This window comes from Schistocerca cancellata, chromosome 1 (genome assembly GCF_023864275.1).
Source record: "Schistocerca cancellata isolate TAMUIC-IGC-003103 chromosome 1, iqSchCanc2.1, whole genome shotgun sequence".
NCBI classification, from domain to species: domain Eukaryota; kingdom Metazoa; phylum Arthropoda; class Insecta; order Orthoptera; family Acrididae; genus Schistocerca; species Schistocerca cancellata.
This window is the reverse complement of record NC_064626.1, coordinates 910455368-910478777: the sequence shown is the minus strand read 5'-3', so window position 1 is coordinate 910478777 and position 23410 is coordinate 910455368. Positions and strand designations below refer to the sequence as shown.

The following is a 23410-nucleotide window of genomic DNA, read 5'->3' as shown; positions in this document are numbered from 1 at the left end:
TCTAAGTAATCTTCCCCTCATTTCCAGTCACAAAACATATTCATCTTCCCAGAGAAAGGAAGTAATGACCCTGAAAGCTAGAAATAGTTTTTTTTTATTCAAGTGCTGTTTTTCTCTCATACTTCATACAAAGCAATTCAGAATTTTACAATGAGTACTGGCAGCCCTACATATAATGGTAACATTAAAACCCTGTTAATTTGAACCTTAGTGTTAACTAGCATATGCATCCTTGAGTCGAAACATTACGTATAATTATAGAAGGAGAGGCTAATAAAATATATTTTTTTACTTTGTATTTTTTTAATACCTTAGGATTTTCAGTTTTCTGCCTGATGTCTAGCAGCAACCTGTTAAAGACTTTCGATCAGAATGTGAAATTTGGTTGTGAATCGTAGGCAGGGATGTATAGTCTACATGGATATTGTTTTTCCTTCCAGTATTTTGCAAGTTCATTTCACCAAACAGAGTAAAATTACCCCTATTATGAACAGCAAATACTATTAGGGAGTAAATATGTTGACATGTAAGTGAAAGACTCCGAAGTCCCTGAAGAGACTTCTGTAAGAAGCTGCACTATCGATTTTACACAATAATTTTACTCACATGGATCAAAAGTTCTGTTAACTTGCCATATCAGATTTGAATAATATCGCAATCTTTTCATAACAGCCTCCATCACTGTCACCAGTAATGGTGCTGGTATGTAACAGTATGGTGTACTGTAGCAGCACATTAAAAGTGTTTCAATTGAATTGATTCTGCATTATTTCTCTTCCCCATGTCCTTGACATTAATGCTACCAAGTTATATTCTTGTATGGTAATTAGTTTCCATGTTATAACATGTTAAATATAGAAAGTGTAACTGTAACCAAGCAGTAGTTTTCTTTGATGACAATATCAGTTCCAGTGCACAACTGAATTTAAAAATCTGTCTTGTGGGGTGAAAATCCGTTACTGCTGCTATCTTGTGCTGACAATGAGATGACTTTCATAGAAATACTGAATTATTTCATTTGTAATACAGTTTCATAGTTTTTGTAGTTGCTCATGATCTTTACACTTGCATGCAATGGGTGTAGCATCAGCATAAAGAATTATCCTTGAATTGGAGGAGCAGTATTTTGTCATTTACACAAATCAACAAAAGAAAGTGTTGTTGTTGTTGTTGTGGTCTTCAGTCCTGAGACTGGTTTGATGCAGCTCTCCATGCTACTCTATCCTGTGCAAGCTTCTTCATCTCACAGTACCTACTGCAACCTACATCCTTCTGAATCTGCTTAGTGTATTGATCTCTTGGTCTCCCTCTACGATTTTTACCCTCCACGCTGCCCTCCAATGCTAAATTTGTGATCCCTCGATGTCTCAGAACATGTCCTACCAACCGATCCCTCCTTCTAGTCAAGTTGTGCCACAAACTTCTCTTCTCCCCAATCCTATTCAATACCTCCTCATTAGTTACGTGATCTACCCACCTTACCTTCAGCATTCTTCTGTAGCACCACATTTCGAAAGCTTCTATTCTCTTCTTGTCCAAACAAGTCATCGTCCATGCCTCACTTCCATACATGGCTACACTCCATACAAATACTTTCAGAACGACTTCCTGACACCTAAATCTATATTCGATGTTCACAAATTTCTCTTCTTGAGAAACGCTTTCCTTGCCATTGCCAGTCTACATTTTATATCCTCTCTACTTCGACCATCATCAGTTATTTTACTCCCTAAATAGCAAAACTCCTTTACTACTTTAAATGTCTCATTTCCTAATCTAATTCCCTCAGCATCACCCGACTTAATTTGACTACATTCCATTATCCTTGTTTTGCTTTTGTTGATGTTCATCTTATATCCTCCTTTCAAGACTCTGTCCATTCCGTTCAACTGCTCTTCCAAGTCTTTTGCTGTCTCTGACAGAATTACAATGTCATCGGCGAACCTCAAAGTTTTTACTTCTTCTCCATGAATTTTAATACCTACTCCGAATTTTTCTTTTGTTTCCTTTACTGCTTGCTCAATATACAGATTGAATAACATCGGGGAGAGGCTACAACCCTGTCTCACTCCTTTCCCAACCACTGCTTCCCTTTCATGCCCCTCGACTCTTATAACTGCCATCTGGTTTCTGTACAAATTGTAAATAGCCTTTCGCTCCCTGTATTTTACCCCTGCCACCTTCAGAATTTGAAAGAGAGTATTCCAGTCAACATTGTCAAAAGCTTTCTCTAAGTCTACAAATGCTAGAAACGTAGGTTTGCCTTTTCTTAATCTTTCTTCCAAGATAAGTCGTAAGGTCAGTATTGCCTCACGTGTTCCAACATTTCTACGGAATCCAAACTGATCTTCCCCGAGGTCGGCTTCTACCAGTTTTTCCATTCGTCTGTAAAGAATTCGCGGTAGTATTTTGCAGCTGTGACTTATTATACTGATAGTTCGGTAACTTTCACATCTGTCAACACCTGCTTTCTTTGGGATTGGAATTATTATATTCTTCTTAAAGTCTGAGGGTATTTCGCCTGTCTCATACATCGTGCTCACCAGATGGTAGAGTTTTGTCATGACTGGCTCTCCTGAGGCCATCAGTAGTTCTAATGGAATGTTGTCTACTCCCGGGGCCTTGTTTTGACTCAGGTCTTTCAGTGCTCTGTCAAACTCTTCACGCAGTATCTTATCTCCCATTTCATCTTCATCTACATCCTCTTCCATTTCCATAATACTGTCCTCAAGTACATCGCCCTTGTATAAACCCTCTATATACTCCTTCCACCTTTCTGCTTTCCCTTCTTTGCTTAGAACTGGGTTGCCATCTGAGCTCTTGATATTCATACAAGTGGTTCTTTTCTCTCCAAAGGTCTCTTTAATTTTCCTGTAGGCAGTATCTATCTTACCCCTAGTGAGGCAAGCCTCTACATCCTTACATTTGTCCTCTAGCCATCCCTGCTTAGCCATTTTGCACTTCCTGTCGATTTCATTTTTGAGACGCTTGTATTCTTTTTTGCCTGCTTCATTTACTGCATTTTTATATTTTCTCCTTTCATCAATTAAATTCAATATTTCTTCTGTTACCCAAGGATTTCTATTAGCCTGCGTCTTTTTACCTACTTGATCGTCTGCTGCCTTCACCACTTCATCCCTCAGAGCTACCCATTCTTCTTCTACTGTATTTCTTTCCCCCATTCCTGTCAATTGTTCCCTAATGCTCTCCCTGAAACTCTCTACAACCTCTGGTTCTTTCAGTTTATCCAGGTCCCATCTCCTTAAATTCCCACCTTTTTGCAGTTTCTTCAGTTTTAATCTACAGGTCATAACCAATAGATTGTGGTCAGAATCTACATCTGCCCCAGGAAATGTCTTACAATTTAAAACCTGGTCCCTAAATCTCTGTCTTACCATTATATAATCTATCTGAAACCTGTCAGTATCTCCAGGCTTCTTCCATGTATACAGCCTCCTTTCATGATTCTTGAACCAAGTGTTAGCTATGATTAAGTTATGCTCTGTGCAAAATTCTACAAGGCGGCTTCCTCTTTCATTCCTTCCCCCCAATCCATATTCACCTACTATGTTTCCTTCTCTCCCTTTTCCTACTGACGAATTCCAGTCACCCATCACTATTAAATTTTCGTCTCCCTTCACTACCTGAATAATTTCTTTTATCTCGTCATATATTTCATCTATTTCTTCATCATCTGCAGAGCTAGTTGGCATATAAACTTGTACTACTGTAGTAGGCATGGGCTTTGTGTCTATCTTGGCCACAATAATGCGTTCACTATGCTGTTTGTAGTAGCTAACCCGCACTCCTATTTTTTTATTCATTATTAAACCTACTCCTGCATTACCCCTATTTGATTTTGTATTTATAACCCTGTAATCACCTGACCAAATGTCTTGTTCCTCCTGCCACCGAACTTCACTAATTCCCACTATATCTAACTTTAACCTATCCATCTCCCTTTTTAAATTTTCTAACCTACCTGCCCGATTAAGTGATCTGACATTCCACGCTCCGATCCGTAGAACGCCAGTTTTCTTTCTCCTGATAACGACGTCCTCTTGAGTAGTCCCCGCCCGGAGATCCGAATGGGGGACTATTTTACCTCCGGAATATTTTACCCAAGACGACGCGATCATCATTTAATCATACAGTAGAGCTGCATGTCCTCGGGAAAAATTACGGCTGCAGTTTCCCCTTGCTTTCAGCCGTTCGCAGTACCAGCACAGCAAGGCGGTATTGGTTAATGTTACAAGGCCAGATCAGTCAATCATCCAGACTGTTGCCCCTGCAACTACTGAAAAGGCTGCTGCCCCTCTTCAGGAACCACATGTTTGTCTGGCCTCTCAACAGATACCCCTCCGTTGTGGTTGCACCTACGGTACGGCCATCTGTATCGCTGAGGCACGCAAGCCTCCCCACCAACGGCAAGGTCCATGGTTCATGGGGGGGAACACCTGCTTGGTAGACTAAGAAGAAACTAGACTAGAAGAAAGTATCCCAGTACAAAGTCCTGGGTACCCCGTATTACCTATCAGTAATGTTAGATCTGTGTGTGCCACTCGCCATCCTTATGAGTGAAAACTGATTTGTGTTAGATAATGTTTTATTAAACTGTGAACAATTATCAGCATAATTACTAGCCATTTTCCCTTAGTATTTACTGTCTCTCTCTACAAGCAACTGATAGAGATTTAGCTAAAACAAATCTGTAATTTCAGATGGAGGACTGTCTATATCTAAAATTATGTTTCCTTTCCCATCTATAGCTTATCGCAGAAAGTTCAGTAACACCTACAACACGTAGGAATTACATCTTTGAGCACCAATTATTGCCACTTTTTGCAACATCACCATAAGGTTTGATATCCCTACTGAAAGATGAGCAGAAATTCTTTGTTAATGGATGCATAATAAGATTCTTTTTTGGTATATCAGTGCTCAGTAATAACTGAAACATTTGGTTTATTAAAACATGCTATTATGTCCAAATAATTGTGCTTATTTCCTAGGCTCGTAAAGTATTGGAGGATGATCTTGGTTTGCAGGTTGCATTATCAACACTTTTTCTTTAACTGTAAATATCCTCATTAAGCAAATCAGATGTACTTGTCAAATTGGGAAGACGACACAAAAAGGCCACACATACACAAAATAATAATAAAAGGAAAGATTCCAAAAGTGTTCCTGACAGCAAAATGTAAAACTTAATTGTTTTTGGGTTATATTACTTCTTATATCCTTCATTCAAAAACTTAAGAAGGCTGTTAGTTTAGTGTCTTCAAGGCATAATGCTGTTTCATTGAGCATCACAACAATCAAGTCTGAGATAGTAGTGTACTATGATACTACCTATGAAGAAATTTATGCACTGGATGTGAAGTGCACAGTTTAGTCTACCAAGCAGGTGTTCCAGAAGATGGCCCTGCACTGTTCTATACCATCATGAATATAGCTATACGTTAGTGATATATTCATCACCGACAGAAATTGAATACTCACATTTTTGCTTCAAGTTTCTGAAATGGCAGTTGATGAGATCATATCTCAAGAGACAGCTATCAACCCACACTTTCAGCATGAGGTAGGACTAGCAATTACCAGAATTCTGAAATGTGGATCTTGTAAACCTAGAGTTGCTCTAGGAAAACAATTAAGATGTGACACGTGTTCCATATCAAAGATGAGAAAATAAAAGGTGAATAAGAAGTGTGAAATGACTGTGTTCGACAGCCGGGGTGTCCGAGCGGTTCTAGGCACTACAGTCTGGAACCACACAACCATTACGGACGCAGGTTCGAATCCCGCCTAGGGCATGAATGTGTGTGGTGTCCTTAGGTTAGTTAGGTTTACGTAGTTCTAAGTTCTAGGGGACTGATGACCTCAGAAGTTAAATCCCATAACGCTCAGAGCCATTTGAACCAACCATTTTTTGACTGTGTTCAAAGCTATGTAGACTTGTTTAATTCCTGGTTTAAGTAATTCACATTATTTCATTGCTGTTTCCTGCTGTCATCCATTAATACCTCAATGTCAACAACTACTTTGTTACTTTAAAACCTTCAGCATGTTCACTGTGGCTGACACAAAGGTCAATAAGAGCTAATAACACCATGCTTTTAAGTGTCATCAGCAGTGAATGTGCAAAACAAGAACATTTTTGCAATTTAATTGAAAGTCCCAATTCAGCTTCCTTTTTCAGACGTTTATTTTTAAATATTAAAACTGATGAGAGTTTCATTACTAGACCACTAATTTTGAAATCTGGATGACATCATCCCAGCATTGTAACAAAATGTGCACCATACACAACAGGTTAATTGCAATCTCTCCTCTCAACAAATATGCACCTCAGATGTGTTGTATGTCATATAATACTACAGTTAATTTTCCATATATCTGAGCAAAACCAGTTCTTGCGTGTCCAAGTTTATCTCATCTAGGCATTGCACCTTTCCCTTAACTTTAGTGCGCTTTACAATAAAATTTGTATGAAAAGTTTTCTGTGTAAATTACCTACTCTACACCTACAGCTAATGCTTGTGTGACATTCAGGTGGGTTTACTTGTGTGTCAATATAATTGTCAGGTTTGGTATGAAAGGGTTTCTTGAAATATGTTCCCACATAAATTTTTTAGTATCTATTCTCAGTTGCAACATATATTACGCATTATCAGTGCCATTTCAATGCAAAAATTTTACATCATGCTGGGGAATATACCAATGACACAGTTCCAGCACACCTCAAAAATTTGATTTTAGTTGCTTCAACCAATGAGAATTACAGATCAAGTCTTGCACTGCCCTGTTTTGTGTATTAACCCGTTGGCTGGCATGAAGGTGCCGGTGGTCACAGCAGACTGCTCTGCTGGGGCCAGCAGTGATATGGTAACAACCAGGTATCAGAAATTTTACACTTTAATCTTACTGAGGAAAAATATTTACTTATATTTGATATTCCTTGCCGTTTCCAGACTATTTTTGGGTCTGCAGTATTTTTATTTAAATGTCTTTCAAAACCAAACGATTAAATGACTACAAAGTTATTCATGAATTCATTTTAGATACATATTTAACTGTGTAAAAGATAATTCCTGAAACAGTAATTAGCACTCTAGCTGTTCTTTTTAGCCACGACTGTACAGATGCATATACTTCACATTCAAAGTTCCTAAATGCCTGCTTAACAGATTGACTACCATGCTGCTCACAGCATGTGGTGAAACATCCATTACTAATCATGTCAGGGTCAAGAAATGCAGAAGATAATCTCTCGGGGAGTACTATAACCTAAAAACGTAAAATTATAACTAAAAAGGCCAAATATTTGTGCTATATGGATGTATTACAGTGTTATAACTTTAAACAAATGAACTCAGAACCTACAAGATTCACTGCAAATACGAAGACATGTATTGACCATGTTCTCACAAATGTAGGAAAAGAGAATGTAAATGTAAACACTTTAAATGAAAACTGTCCTTTAGTTAAAAAGTAAATAAAGCTGTAAACCATAAAGCCGAGAATCTCCCTTCTGAAATTATTGAACTGAGGGAGAAAATGAAAGATTGCTATACACTTTTTAGAGCTACTATAACTACAATATTTCTCAACAAAATATAAACTGCTCAGAAAATCATACAGAGTCCTTGACTAACCTAAAAGCACAGAAATATACCTCTGAAATAAGGAACTCTAGCTGTATCAGTAAAACTGCTGGAAAATAATGCATAAAGTGGGAAACAGAATTCCTGTGAACACAGCAACATAACATTAAAAGAAAATGGCGAAGAAATAAATGACCCAAAAGAAGTGTGTGAGAAATTTATACAAAAGTTCAGTACAGTTGTTACAAATGAAGTTCATGTCAAGCCGCAAAATTTTAGTCTTGGAAAATCTAGCCAGTCCTTTTATATCCACAGCATTACTGAGAGGGATGTCCTAGCAATCATTTCAGCACTTCGACCAAAAATGTCTTGTTGCTGGGATGACATTTCACCTAAACTGCTAAAGGAATGCAGGGATGAATTAGTGAAACCCCTGACTCACTTGATAAATACCTCCCTCAGTAATGGTGTATTCCCTGGCCTTTTGTAAATTACTGAAATTATACCAGTGCATAAAAAGGGATTAAAAACTGACTCTTAAAAACTACAGGCCAATGTCATTAACCTCAGAACTACGTTAGGCAAATTGTTAGAGAGAGTAATACTAAATCAAGTTGAATCATATTTCACCAAACACAATCTGTTAAACAACCTACAACATGGATTTAGAAAAGGGAGATCTACTACAACAGCAGTAGCATCTTTTATACATGAAATATGAAATAAGCTGGACAAAAACGACAAGATAATAGGCACTTTCCAAGCCTTTGATACTGTGAATCATACCATTCTTTTGTGTAAGCTAGAAGAGTACAGGTTGAGAGGATTAGCCTTGAAACTACTTACCTCCTATCTGAAATACAGGAAACAGTATGTAAAGTTAACTTATAAAAATAATGAGCAGCACCTAACAACCAAATCAACCTTCAGGACACTTCACTGTGGCATGCCTCAAGGAAGCATACTAGGGCCTTTTCTGTTACTTGTATATGTAAATAACTTATTTGAACCCCAAAATTGCATGGTTGTAAGCTATGCTGATGACATATCCTTCATCAGCTGTGGCAGTGATATGCAGTCTGCAGCTAACAGTACCAAGATCAGTTTCAGTACTCTGTCTGCATACCTTACAGCAAACAAGCTTCTTGTAAATAAAGACAAAATGATGATAATGAAGTTCATCCTCAGTTATAATGCTGCCATAACTGATACTGTATGTACATCCCTATTGGGTCTTGCATATGCAAATACACATAAATTTTCGGGCATCATTGTTGATGAACACTTATCATGGAAAGAGCATGTAGATAATATTTGCAATAAAATCAGTAGAAATGGGTATCTACTTAAATGGGTCTCAGCCTTCTTGGACCATGATACTTTAAGGCAAATATATTTTGGGTCGATTTATCCCCACATTCACTATGGTATTGAGATATGGGGTGGGGTGTCAGCAGTTCCTATAGATAGACTTTTTAGATTGCAAAAAAAGGCAGTAAGAATGGTAGCCAAGGCAAAGAAGAGAGAGCCTTGTAGAGACATCTTTAGAAAATATAAAATTCTTGTGGTGTACTCCACGTATATGCTGCAGACAGTCATGTTTGTGAAACAAAATCCTGAATTTAATATGACAAACAGTAATGTAGACAACTACGATACACAGGAAGGGAAAATTTTTATAGAACTGTGACCAATAAAAAGGCAACGGACCACAGCACACTTAGAATGGGAGCAATTTTCTACAATGCACTACCCAGTGAACCCAAGAAAGTAAATCTAAATATGCTAAAGAATAGACTGAAGCAATTATTAATAGAGAAGTGTTGTTACTCTATAGAGGACTTTAAGTTGTAGTGTCAGGAAGGGGAAACTTTATTGACACATTCCTGGGGTCAGATACATCACATGATCACACTGACAGAACCACAGGCACATAGACGCAGGCAACAGAGCATGCACAATGTCGGCACTAGTACAGTGTATATCCACCTTTCGCAGCAATGCAGGCTGCTATTCTCCCATGGGGACGATCGTAGAGATGCTGGATGTAGTCCTGTGGAACGGCTTGCCATGCCATTTCCACCTGGCGCCTCAGTTGGACCAGCGTTCGTGCTGGACGTGCAGACCACGTGAGACGACGCTTCATCCAGTCCCAAACATGCTCAATGGGGGACAGATCCGGAGATCTTGCTGGCCAGGGTAGTTGACTTACACCTTCTAGAGCACGTTGGGTGGCACGGGATACATGCGGACGTGCATTGTCCTGTTGGAACAGCAAGTTCCCTTGCCGGTCTAGGAATGGTAGAACGATGGGTTCGATGACGGTTTGGATGTACCATGCACTATTCAGTGTCCCCTCGACGATCACCAGTGGTGTACGGCCAGTGTAGGAGATCGCTCCCCACACCATGATGCCGGGTGTTGGCCCTGTGTGCCTCGGTCGTATGCAGTCCTGATTGTGGCACTCACCTGCACGGCGCCAAACACGCATACGACCATCATTGGCACCAAGGCAGAAGCGACTCTCATCGCTGAAGACAACACGTCTCCATTCGTCCCTCCATTCACGCCTGTCGCGACACCACTGGAGGCGGGCTGCACGATGTTGGGGCGTGAGCGGAAGACGGCCTAACGGTATGCGGGACCGTAGCCCAGCTTCATGGAGATGGTTGCGAATGGTCCTCGCCAATACCCCAGGAGTAACAGTGTCCCTAATTTGCTGGGAAGTGGCAGTGCGGTCCCCTACGGCACTGCGTAGGATCCTACGGTCTTGGTGTGCATCCGTGTGTCGCTGCGGTCCGGTCCCAGGTCGACGGGCACGTGCACCTTCCGCCGACCACTGGCGACAACATCGATGTACTGTGGAGACCTCACGCCCCACGTGTTGAGCAAATCGGCGGTACGTCCACCCGGCCTCCCGCATGCCCACTATACGCCCTCGCTCAAAGTCCGTCAACTGCACATACGGTTCACGTCCACGCTGTCGCAGCATGCTACCAGTGTTAAAGACTGCGATGGAGCTCCGTATGCCACGGCAAACTGGCTGACACTGACGGCGGCGGTGCACAAATGCTGCGCAGCTAGCGCCATTCGACGGCCAACACCGCGTTCCTGGTGTGTCCGCTGTGCCGTGCGTGTGATCATTGCTTGTACAGCTCTCTCGCAGTGTCCGGAGCAAGTATGGTGGGTCTGACACACCGGTGTCAATGTGTTCTTTTTTCCATTTCCAGGAGTGTAAATATAAGCTAAATTGTGCTACACTATAGAGGAATCTACGTGTAGTGCTCTTTTGAAAAATAGTGTGTACAGACATGTCTGATCCATATGATGTTATGAAAGAATGTAAATATTTTACTGTATATGTGTAATGTAAGCTAAATTTTCCTGACAATGTCTGAAAACTTTTAGTTATAGGGACAGAAAATAAATAAATAAATAAATAGAAATGAAGTGGCAACCAAGAAGGAAAAAATTAAATTGTTTATATTTACAGCTCACTCTTTTTTTTGAATACCAATCAAACCTTTCCCAATTTAAATCAAAGTTTCCAACACACAATAGATAAATCACTAACACCCTGCAACAAACTATACTAGAAAGGTGGCAAGAAAAAATGTCTTGTCTGATATTGGTATGTTCCAAGGGAGTAAACATCACCCAAGGACACATAGTGGGGTGATCATACAGGGATGACTGAGTTCCATAGTTGCCAGAACCAGAAGCAATATGAGTAGATGAGGATTATCAGACAAACTGGTCCTGTGTGATTGTGGACAAGAGCAGGCTGTTACCGACATTATGCAATTGGAGATGCCCAAGCACCTGCAGTTTTGAGGGGCACATATGTACTATCCCAGGTGCTATGCATAACCAGCTTAGGTTCAAAATTTCTTAACCCCATCTTATTGTGTGTTACAATACGTCTACATATAGTTTTTAGTTTTACAAATTTTATTTTTACAAATGTCATCCATTGTTCATTGTTATACACCTTGTTTGATGCTTCTTATATGAATAAATAAAATGTGCTTAATCCAAGATGTTTGTTTCCTGAAACCAACATTTCACTGTCATCCTTAACAAGAGGCATTGAAGAATTGAAGACTGAAACCCACATAATGCTTGTAGTAGCTGAGGACTGCCAGCAGTGATAAGCTGCCAGCTTGAGAATCCTGGCCAAACTCAATCCCACTCAGGGCTCGCTAGCTTTCCTCAGATACTTATCATTTGGCACGACCAAACGAGCACATGTAATTTACTGAATCCTAGAATCCTAAGGATACCATTGTCCTCAAATTTTCAATTTCCTAAGTTGTTGTGTAGAGAGAGAGGGAATGAGAGAGATTTATTCATGGAACAGAAAAAATTAAAATAAGTTTTAGATATTAAGTTTGAAACATATATTTGAGCCAACTGAAATATGACTGTTTTTCTTGTTTTACAATTTTGTTTGTTGTGTAATCACTTTGAGACTTTGTTACTTAATCCAGTCTAAATTCTACAACAAATGGAATGTCACTATTATTTGGTGTTTATTCTTTGATATTGCATTCACTTCTGAGAATATGGAATGTTACATAAGAAAAACTTCCAGAATTATTTGTTTTTAATATTACATTTATCTGTACTGTTACAAATAACATTCCCTCACCTATGTACAGAATGCCAGTTTAAAATTTTGGAACATTGTAGAGGATCTGATTCAGAACATTTTGCAATATGCAACCTATAGCTGTAAATATGAAATAAAGCTTCTACAGCATTATGCACTTTCTTGGTACTCAGTAGGCTAAATGAAACACCATAATACCACAGTGTTGGAAAACTGTTATTGACAGAACAGCAGAGTAAAATCAAATACTCTATACAGAATTTGTGGCTTCACTACTTTAGGTTACATGTTTTGACAACCAACTTTGTGACATAAAATGCAATGGCGAACCATGTTTTGTCTAATTCTCACCAAGACTACATGCTCCCCTCAGCTGGTATAAAATATTGTAAAGATGTACTCATTGAGCTCAGCTACTCTTCGTACAATTGTTGAGTACACAAGAACTTTACACAACCCCAGAGAAAAACATCAAGAGGGGTGAGGTCAAGGAAGTGCACAGGCCAAGGGATGGTCATTCCCTTGCAATTACTCTCAACCTGAAGTCATCTTTGGGCTATGCAGTGGCCTGATGATCAAAGTGCTTGGAGCACCATCACGCTGAAACCAAAAACTAGCAAGCAATAGCAAGCGAACACACTCCAGAAGTTCAGGCAAGGTTTTTTCCAGAAAGTTCAAATACCATATACCATTCAAATAATGTGGTAGGATGTGTGGTTCAATAATGTGATGTGAGAATCTCACCTGGTAGTTACGTGATAGAAGGTGAAACACATCCTACTTCTGTGGAAACCTTTCTGGCTGTGTGTTCCCTATTGCAAAGCATTTGAATTTCATCCTCACATATTTAAATAATCGTTCTGTAATACCCTGTATAATGTAGCAATATTTGACACCCATTGGGGGCAATGAGAAGAATTTGCACATGATCACAGGAAGTTTGATGTCCAAGTGTCATATGTTTCTTTCTTTGCTGCATGATTGCTACAGACCTGTCGTTCTTGTATTATATGTGGATTAGAATCTTCCAGGTACAGTACAAAAATGCAATGAATGTACTTACAGTTCACCATATCCCTAAAGAAAGCACTAGTTTCTCTAAAATAAGAAACATAACGTTTTTCAGAGAACTGTGCGTCTGAATAGTCAATATTTCCTACCTTGAAGGTTACATCAAATGCAGTGATAACTAAAAACATGTAAGTTTAGAAAGTTACATAGTTTATGCACTAGGGATATATTTGAGATTTCTAATGGTAGAGTAATGAGTGCATTCAAGGCCTTTCAACTTTTGGAAATTATCAAATATCTGGCAATAACTGAACAAAGGGTTGGCTAAGAGTTAACTGAATTATTACTATGAAACACATCTGCTTTGTTAGAGTTAAATAAAACCCTCAATTTTGAAGTCAGCTGCCCACTGCTAGGTTTCTTCTGTCACTCATTTATCCTGGACAAAAGTCTACTTATGTAAAATGGGAAATTGACCCAGTTTATGAATCCATTTTAAACTGTAGGTTCCCCAATAACTTGCTGGGTAGGTCAGTTCAAAAATTCGAGGAAGATGAGATGTTACCACCTCTAATAGAAACCTGCCTAGTAAAGTACTGTCATGTTCAACCTATACATCATGCTGTGGACAGCTTTACTTACTAACACAATAATATGCTATGCCAGTTCTTAAAATGAAATACAGATGCTGACAGCCTGTGACAGTACAGATGACTTAATTTCTTATAATGGAAAAGAATGTTTTCATGCATGCATAAGGAAGACAATGGAGTGACATGGATGGAAGAAGAGAGAGTGGGAAAGATTGTTTTCATGCATGCTCCAGGAGGACAAGGGGAGTGATAGGTATGAAAGAAGAGTGGGAAAGGGAGAAATGGAGAGACAGTAACAGATGTGAAGGAGAACTATTGTGAACATATGATACTGTGCATTATTTCACAGATTAGCATTAACATGCACTGTAGTTATGGCTAGCAGTATTTGCAAAAATGGGGAAGATAACTTTCATATAACAGAACAGGATGTAACAATAAATCAACAAAATTTTAAAAATGACAAGAATTGTGTTCATCAAGAGTTAAGTGTACTGAATCCCTGAAAATAAATAAATAAACCACACACTCTGCACGTTTTCACGAAAGCAAAACATTAAATATAAAAGTTGTAAGAATGTTCATCTGGATGTGGTCTATGCTGAAAATTTGGAGGTAAAGGAAACAACTTATCCCATAAAAGCATTCGTTTTTGATTAAGTGCAGTTTTAAGTTCCAGTCTTGCACCAATGTCCATATACTTTGTATCTGATACTTCAAAGGGTTCCCACTTTGTTTCAAATTTGTCTATATCTTTATGAGGTGTAGGATTCCTGTAACAGAGATGTCATCACTAAATTCATTATCTGCGCCATGTTTAGTCATGATACATTATAAAGGACAAATCAAATAAATTGTCACAGTCAAATAAAATAAAAGTGTTATAATGACTAAGTATAATACAATAAAACTTAAAAATTATTTGAAGAAGAATGCTTTGTTACAAAGAAATATGATCAAAAATTTTAAGTTATTTGTCAGTTATTGTTCATCTCCGTGAGGGATAGGAAACAGTGTCCTACATTTAATTTTTAGAATTTCTTCTTACAGTTGTATATGAATTGTAGCCCTTTCACGTATTTCTTTACATTTATAATGAAGAAAGTATAGCATTATATGAGCTACTTGATACTATCCTTTATGCCTCCTGATAAATTCAGGTGAAAGTAGAAAGATTGTAATTAGTATGTGAGTGCTCCTCAAACCACTGCAGCATGGTTCTCGCTCCGAGGCATGGACAATTATACTGCTTAAAGATGACAACACTGTCAGGGAAGACAATAAGCATGAAGGGACGCAGATGGTTTGCAACTGTCAGCATGTCTTTGATTACTACCACAGGTCCCAGGCAAGCACAGGAGAATGTCTCCCATAGCATAATACTGCTTCCGTCAGCCTGCATCTGCTGTGTGCTGCATGTTTCAAGCTGCCATTCACCTCAATAATGACGTCTGTGGAGACGACCATTGACCTAGTGTAGTAAAAATGTGATTCAGCCAAATAGCCTACACATTTCCACTGATTGACTGTCAAATCCAAATGGTCCCATACCCACTGCAATCATAATTAATGATCAAAATTCACCTCGATCAAGGTGTTTCTGGAGAGAAACATCGACCTAGTGTAACAAAAATGTGATTCGTCCAAAGAGCCGATACATTTCCATTGATTGATGGTCAAATCCTGATGGTTGCATGCCCACTGCAATCATAATTGATAATGTTGTTGGATCAACATGTGAATACGGAGGGGGGGGGGGGGGGGGGGGTCTGCTGTGGAGCTCCATGTTCAGTAACATATGATGAATGGTGTGCTCCAAAACACTTGTGCATGCACCAGCATTGTGCTCTTTTGACACAGATGCCACATATCACCATCTATCCTACTTTACCAAGCAGAAAAGCCTCTGAACCCCATATTTTGTGAAGAGTTGTAGACATCCAACCACTTAGCACCTAGTGATAGTTTCACTGCCCTTCTAACTCATTATGTAGGTGCTCATGATGGTAGCACGTTAACTTTTGACCAGCATCACCATTTATATACGCTAGATGCCACCTATGACATTACTGGTGGTTGCCGCATCACCATATGTGGGCATACGTTGACTTTGCATTTGATGTTACCTTTTCAACCGTTTGATTGCTGGATCCCATGCCACATTGAGTTGCAGACGACAGTCTTAATGACTTCTTTAATTACATAGTCTCAGAAGACATTAGTGTGAGTCATAACAGATTCGATCCAGCGACTGTTTTATAAAAGCACGCTCGGCTAAAGTGGATTTTCGGTGTACTGAATCCCGGATACTGTACACTATAAAACCTCTCACACTCTTCCTTGCATTGTCCTATACTCTACACTGTTTGACATAAGAATGGCCAAATTTGCAAGATATCTCATAGACCCCAGGTATTCTGAAACCTGTTGCATCTTTGACTCTTGTCAGTAACTGCTGGATTTTTGTTGGAGGTCCCGAGATAGATTTGATCTTGCGAGTTTTGGCAGACAGCTTATCTTGCCTGAAATGGAGCCTCAGAATGAGAAGAAAGCAAATTTCTTTTCCAACAAGAGCAACAAATATGCTTCTGCCCGTGCACCACTCATCAAATGCATTTCTCTCTGCCAGCCGATACAATTCACAACTTTATTTATGACGAGACTTTAGGTGACAGAACCCCCTTAGAGCTGTGGTGACGCTTGCGTGGGCAGGTCAGTACTGAGATCTTGCTAAACTTAGCACTCTGGGCATTGTGGTTGGTGAAACTGCTGCAAGAACTACAATTACATTTGGTCCCACATACCGCAGCATGTCTCGAGGGTAAACTATAGCTGGTAGATCAGACATACGCCATTATTTGGCACCTCCACCTCCCTCCACGCAGCACAGTGCCCAATACTGCTGAGATTGGTAACCCTGTGAGTATACTTTCACCGTCGGGCGGTAGAGGCTGCGCACATGCATATCGTGGGCAGCACACAGAACAGCAGCCATCTAACGACCAAGATCAGGAATCATGAGTGGGCCGGCAGCAGGCTCTCCCCACCCCAACCGGGCTAGCATCTACCCACCCCGCCTTCCGCTCGCCTTATGCTTCAGCTGGCGGGACGAGTACAGCTGATTCAAGCATATGCTGGTTCCACTCCACTTTCAGGGATGCTGCTCGGAAGTGCCGCCCACCCTGTGCATTCCCAAACGCTGCATGTGGGCCGCAGTAGTTGCCACGGTTTGCGGATGCATGCAAGGGCACCCACGGACGTTGCATTCTGTCAGATCCCCCACCTCACAAGGATGTCTGTATGCCTTGGATTTAGGTTTGTGTCGGTATTTTCTCATTGATACCGGAGCAGACGTTAGTGTCATACCTCCCAGATTTACTATAAAGGACACGACACCAGCCAAATTGTTCCTTTGAGCAGCAAATAAATTGCCACTTCGTGTCGACAGTTTGGACAAGTTAACTACTGAACTCATACCTGGCAAACAGTTCACTTGGTCCTTCTATGTGGCTGATGTAGAAGACCCAGTTTTGGGCATTGACTTCCTTTTCCATTTTGGACTGTCTCCAGATCTCCAGTCGGCTGCAATATTGGCACCACGCCTCATCCACTCATAGTGTGTGTTCAGTCGCCTCCTCGGCACCCCTCCCCCTCAGCTTCTCAATGATTTCGACATGGCTCTCATCAAGTGCTCTTCACTGACAGACAGCCTTGCAACTTCCATCACCCAGCTTCAGTCTGAGTGCTCTGCAGTCAATGATCTCCGCACTCGCAACGCCAAACTAAACCGCGCAATATCATTGGCTATGCAAGCCCTCGCCGAAGCACGACAACTTGTACAATGCCGCCACCCTCCGACACAGGTTACGCTCCATGTGGGACTTTGACGCTGCCGCCCCTCTGACACCGGAGGAGCATCTCGTGGAACTTTGTCACTGCTGACGTTGACAGCTTACCTGGCACATCAGGTTAGTGACTTTTGTGTGCTACTGATTCCTGTTCACAACGGCCCCCGAGTGAGTTCACCAGCCCAGCTGAATGCTATCATGAATGGCACGACACACAAAATTGTCACAACAGATAGGCCACCAGTGTGTCATAAAGCGCGCCAACTGCCGCCACATAAACTGTGCCTTGCTAAGGCCGCAGTGGAGGTACTTCTGCAGGCAGGTATTGTTCGTCCATCGGACAGTAACTGGTCTTCGTCCATACATTTAGTTCCCAAAAAGGATGGCACAGTGCGCCTCTGCGGTGAATATCACCACCTCAATGCGTAGACCATATCAGACAATTATCCAATACCTCATATACAAGACTTCACGCAAGCACTTATCGGAGCATGCATCTCCAGTGTTTTGGACTGCCACAAGGCATATTTACAGATACCCATGGAACAGAGTGACATTCCAAAGACAGTGTTGATCCCACCTTTCGGCCTCAGTGAATTTTGTTACATGCCTTATGGTCTCAAAAATACTTGGCAACATTTTATAGACTCAGTTCTGTTTAATTGCACATATTGTTATGCATACCTCGACAACATACTCATTTTTTTCCTCCTCTGACAGAGAACACGAACTCCACCTGGCCACGATACAGGACTTATTGACATGTAATGGAGTCGAGATCAATAATGACAAGTCACAACTCCACTTCACTGCTGTCACTTTTCTGGGGTACACCGTCTCCTCGGAAGGTACTGGGTTGACTGTATTCGTGATCTACCTCTCCCAGGGTCGTTTTGTGAATTATGCTGGTTTTTAGGAACTATCAACTTCTACATCGTAATCTGCTGATGGCGACAGCAATTCAAGCCCCTTTGACTGACGCATTGGCTGGGAAACAAACCTTGGGCAATTGCCATGTACAGTGGTCTGACAACATGGTGAGAGCTTTTGAAGACCTTAAATCAGCGTTAGCACATGGTGTCACTCTCGCCCACCCTTCGCCAGATGCCTGCATCTCTATTACATCAGATGCAAGTGATTTTGCAATTGGTGCAGTCCTCCAACAGCACGTTGGTGACACGACACAACCGCTCTGTTTCTTTTCCAAAAAACTATCTACGGGTCAACATAAATGGTCAGCATTTGGTAGAGAATTGCTTGCGGTTTATGAAGCTGTAAAATATTTCTGCACAGACATCGAAGGAAGGAACAAAACAGTTTTCACACACCGTAGCCCCCTTGCGAAGGCTATCCGTAACCCTGCTGTTGACCTTCCCCCACATAGGCTTTGGCAGATGGACTTAATTTGCCAACACACAACAGACATCCGTTACATCCAAGGTTCAGAAAATGTGGTGGCCAACTACTTATCACATATCACTGCAATTTCGTCCCCCATTAATTTTGATGAATTGGCCCGCTTACAGGACAATGATACCAAATTGCACAACTTCCGACAGGACCCAGATACTTCCCTCCAGAACATTTCCCGCAACCTACCTCAGTCAGGCCACTGTGGTGCGATACGTCCATGGGCACTGCCCAGCATATTGTTCCCCCTCCACTGCGTCACCAAGTATTCACTACATTACATAACCTTTCACATCCTGGTGCTAAGGCTGCTATGCGGCTTGTTACAGAATGCTTTGTATGGCTGGGTGTGAAGAGGAGTTGTCATAGTTGGGCTCGTGCTTGTTTACAGCGCAGCAAAGCAAAGTCGGCAGGCACACACAACCTCATCTAGGTAAATTCGACATACTGAAAGGTCACTTCCAACATGTGCATCTGAACCTCGTAGGACCATTACTCATGTCTGATGATTTCTGGTAGATCCTGTCTGTCATTGACCGCATTACACGGTGGGTGGACTCAATACCCCTGCAGGACATCACAGCAGATTCCATAGCATGCACATTCGTATCCTCCTGGAAGCTCAATTCAGCTGCCCTACATCCATCACTACCGACCAGGGAAGGCAGTTTGAATCCCTGCTGTTTAAAAAACTCTGCGTACTCTGTGGGGTGGATAGATTCCACACTACGGTTTACCACCCACAGAGCAACGGACTGTTCGAGCGCTGGCACAGGACTCTGAAAGCGGCCCTTAAGTGACATGGCGGTGAGCGGTCCAACGCCCTTCCCTGGGTTATGTTAGGAATACACACGGCTTACAAGACAGACCTCCAGGCTTCACTTGTGGAGGTCCTGTATGGTGAGACCCTACTTGTCCCTGCAGAGTTTGTCAGCAAGGAAGCAAACATTGACCTGTCCAACCTCCCCACTCTAGTCAAGCGTGTCCGGACACACATAGCTGCAGGTGTTGATTAAGATTGGAGATGTGTTGACTGACAATTGGTCATTTTGTTGAAGCAGTATCCAAACTAGTCATGAGCAAGCAAATTTATTCTGGAACCAATGTGTGTTAATCTGCATTCCATGTATGTTGACATTTTCAGATCTGAGATTTGGATAGTTAAGGATGAAATTAAGTATGATGCTAATGTTAAACCACTGCTGTTACCTTAAAATATATTTCAATTTAAATGAAGAAACCGCATCTCATGCTCTTATAAGCTAAAGCACAATTAATGTTCTGGAGTGTGTAATGACCAAGCACAAACACCATGGTATGGTTAATTCCTAGGGACATCTTCTATGCTAATCCTTTAAGATCAAACAAATAATCATGCTTGAACTTTAAAAAAATTCTATATATTTATTAAGGATAAAAGAAATGGATGATAAACTGAAATGTGATACGAGAATTGTTAGATCTAACTGTATAGAGTCCGTTAAAGGAGTTTTGTACATCTTTCATCTCAGTGGGGAATCTGTAGTGTAACATGGGTTGTACGTGGGAATGACCTATGTACCACTGTGGATGCTCACACTGGGAAAAGATGGTCATGTCTCTTATAAACATTTTTTGTAGTGGAAAAAAAAAATTTCACTGTGTGCACCCCAATCCGTGATCTGTGCAGATGGTGTGTATGCAGTAACTTAACACAGCCGGGGCAAGGCGCAGCTTAGTGAACGCAGTAGTACTTTCTGGATACAGATACAACTTTCCAAATTTATCTTGTGTAACACAGAGATTGAGAAATCAAATAGACTGTATTTCAAAATCTGTCACGTACTTCAGAACACATTCTTCCTACACACAGGGGATAAGGACTATGAGCTCTTTATCAGGCATCATATGTGTTTTAATTAGAGGGGAAAGACTGTTATCTGTAAAAAAAAAAATAATGAAATAATGAAGAGTACTCATTGCACATCTTGTTCAGCTGCTATTCCTCTATCTTAAACTACTGCAAAAGTTCCAGAAAGTGCTAATCATGTTCATACAAAGTGCAGTGAGGTGTCCCAAACCATTGGAACATCATTAGAGAATCTGTCTCAGACTGACAGTACACAAACGGTGTAACACCAAATGCCTCTCAAAGAATACGTCAAAGGAAAAATTATGGTAGCACTTTGAAGACAGTGGTAGCAGTTCCAAACTCTCCTATGGAAATGAAGACACAAGGGACAGCACCAGCAGCATTGTCCAATGAGGTGAGCAGAAGGAAAAAAGTTTCTCTTCCCTATCTGAATGATTTTTTAGTAGAAAGCAGAGCAAGGTCTTCCTTGATAGAGTCAAGATGTTATCTGACATGATTAATCAGAAATGGATAAAAGTAATAGTAATAAGCAAAACAAAACCAACTTTCTCCCATTTCATAAAATGCATCACAATGTTCAACCTCTAACCAACAAATTACAAGAACTAGAAATAATACTAGACTCTGACCTAGAAGTTAAAGTTATCAGCATAACAGATCACTGGCTAAAAAAAACAGGTAATAGAAACTGTGAATATACCTGGTTTTCTGCTAGGCAGTTCATTCTACAGCTCTCATTGTAAACATGGTGGGGCAGCTATCTTTGCAAAGCAAAATCTAAGGTATAAAGAAATCCAAATACATTCTGATTTGATTAAGGAAAAAGTATTTGAAATGGCAATTTCTGAGCTTACTGACATCCACCTTACAGTGTAACTGTATACACCATCACCTGATGATGACTTTCAGGACTTCCTGGGTACATTTGAAATGGTTTAAATGGTCTAGATCCTTCAAAAAAGAAAATCATTTTTGATGACTTTAACATACATTTTTTGAAACTGTCGAACTTCAGAGATAAATTATTGAGCATGGCATGGAGTTTCGATTTAATCTCCACAGTAAATGCCTCAATAAGAAAAACTAAACATTGTAAAACAGCAATAGACTAAATTTTTATTCAAGAAACTCACTCTCCATACAATAATAAAGCAGTCAATATGGACTACAGTGATCATCAGATCTAAATAGAATATTTATTAACTTTCATGGAACATATCAACACTATTTTGACATAGCCTTCCCACCTAAGGCCGGTATTACACTATATAACGTTTTGATGACTAAGAGTGTGTGAAGTGTATTCTCTTATATGAGTCAACTTACTTGGTGTACATAGTCAATCTTTTTCTCTGGAAAGCAAGCTTCTGGAATCTGTATAAACTTCTTCTCCAAAGAATGATGCTGGTTACAGGAACCTTAAAGACTCTCTCCCTACTTGCGAAATAATTAGGTACTCGAAGAAAACTATTCAACAACTATCGGTACATTTGAGCTTCATAAAGAACAAAATTCACACTTCGCATATAAACATTTGACTTCTTGTAAGTCACTCATATCGTCTCACATTAGAAACAGACTTAAGTATATTTTAGAAAAGAGTTGGCTTAACAACCATAGCTTTATCACAAACAAATTGTAAAAAAAAACATCTTGCCTCCAGCAAGTCCAAGATAAGAGTTTTTTCAGAATTCCAAATCTCAAATGTCCATGTTATTTATAACAGTGGTTACTGATGTGATTAACACAGAAGAACCTATAAGTCCCATAGTTCTTCCTTGCTCTTTCACTACAATTCCATGGATCGACTGACAAGTACTTGTTGGTGCCGTTCGACTGCCGTGTCTACAGTTTTCTCACAACAAACTTCAAACCTGCACACTCAAACATGTGACAAGCAGTAGGTAGGATTCTATCATCCCACACTCACATCTAAAATATTGTGTATTGGAGATGGTAGAAGGCTGAGTGGTTCAATAGTGTCTATCTACCAGCGCTTTCTCGTTTGGCAAGTTACAGCACGTTTGTTTTATATATAATTCTTTCCCCTACAATACCTGATGGTTCTCACATCACGACAGGTTTCTAGTCTATAATTTTAATGTTTGTGTATAAAAGTAATTTTGTGTATATGCAGATGTGTGTTTGTGTAGTCTGATTCTTTGGCCTTCTTATATTAAGATAAGATGTAGGTTATTGGATACCACAGAAAGCAGGAAGGACTTCTTGAATGTGACTATGGAAAGAGGGAAAAAATAGATAGTTTCTCAAATGAGAAGTAAGAAAGGAAATAAACAGAAATGGTTGCTAAGATTGAAGAAGAGAAAGAAGATAGCTCCAAAGACAGGAAACCGTTCCCACCCCCCTTCCCCAGGATCCCTACCTCGCAGGTACTTCAGTGAGATGTTGGAGGAGGTTTGGTGTTAAATCATCTCCTATGGAACAGACATTCCCACCTTCACCCTTGAAGGAAATCT

General features: G+C 40.3%; 1 protein-coding gene across 1 annotated transcript in view; it reads right to left on the bottom strand.

Moving 5' to 3' along the window:
* Nucleotides 1-11992: 11992 nt before the first annotated feature.
* Nucleotides 11993-23410, bottom strand: part of LOC126191192 (esterase E4-like) — a 207433-nt gene continuing 196015 nt past the window's right edge. Inside the window, exon 11 of the mRNA XM_049931989.1 lies at nucleotides 11993-14596. Coding sequence (XP_049787946.1) covers nucleotides 14380-14596 — 217 coding nt within the window. The 3' untranslated portion in view covers nucleotides 11993-14379. The remainder of the gene's footprint in view (nucleotides 14597-23410) is intronic.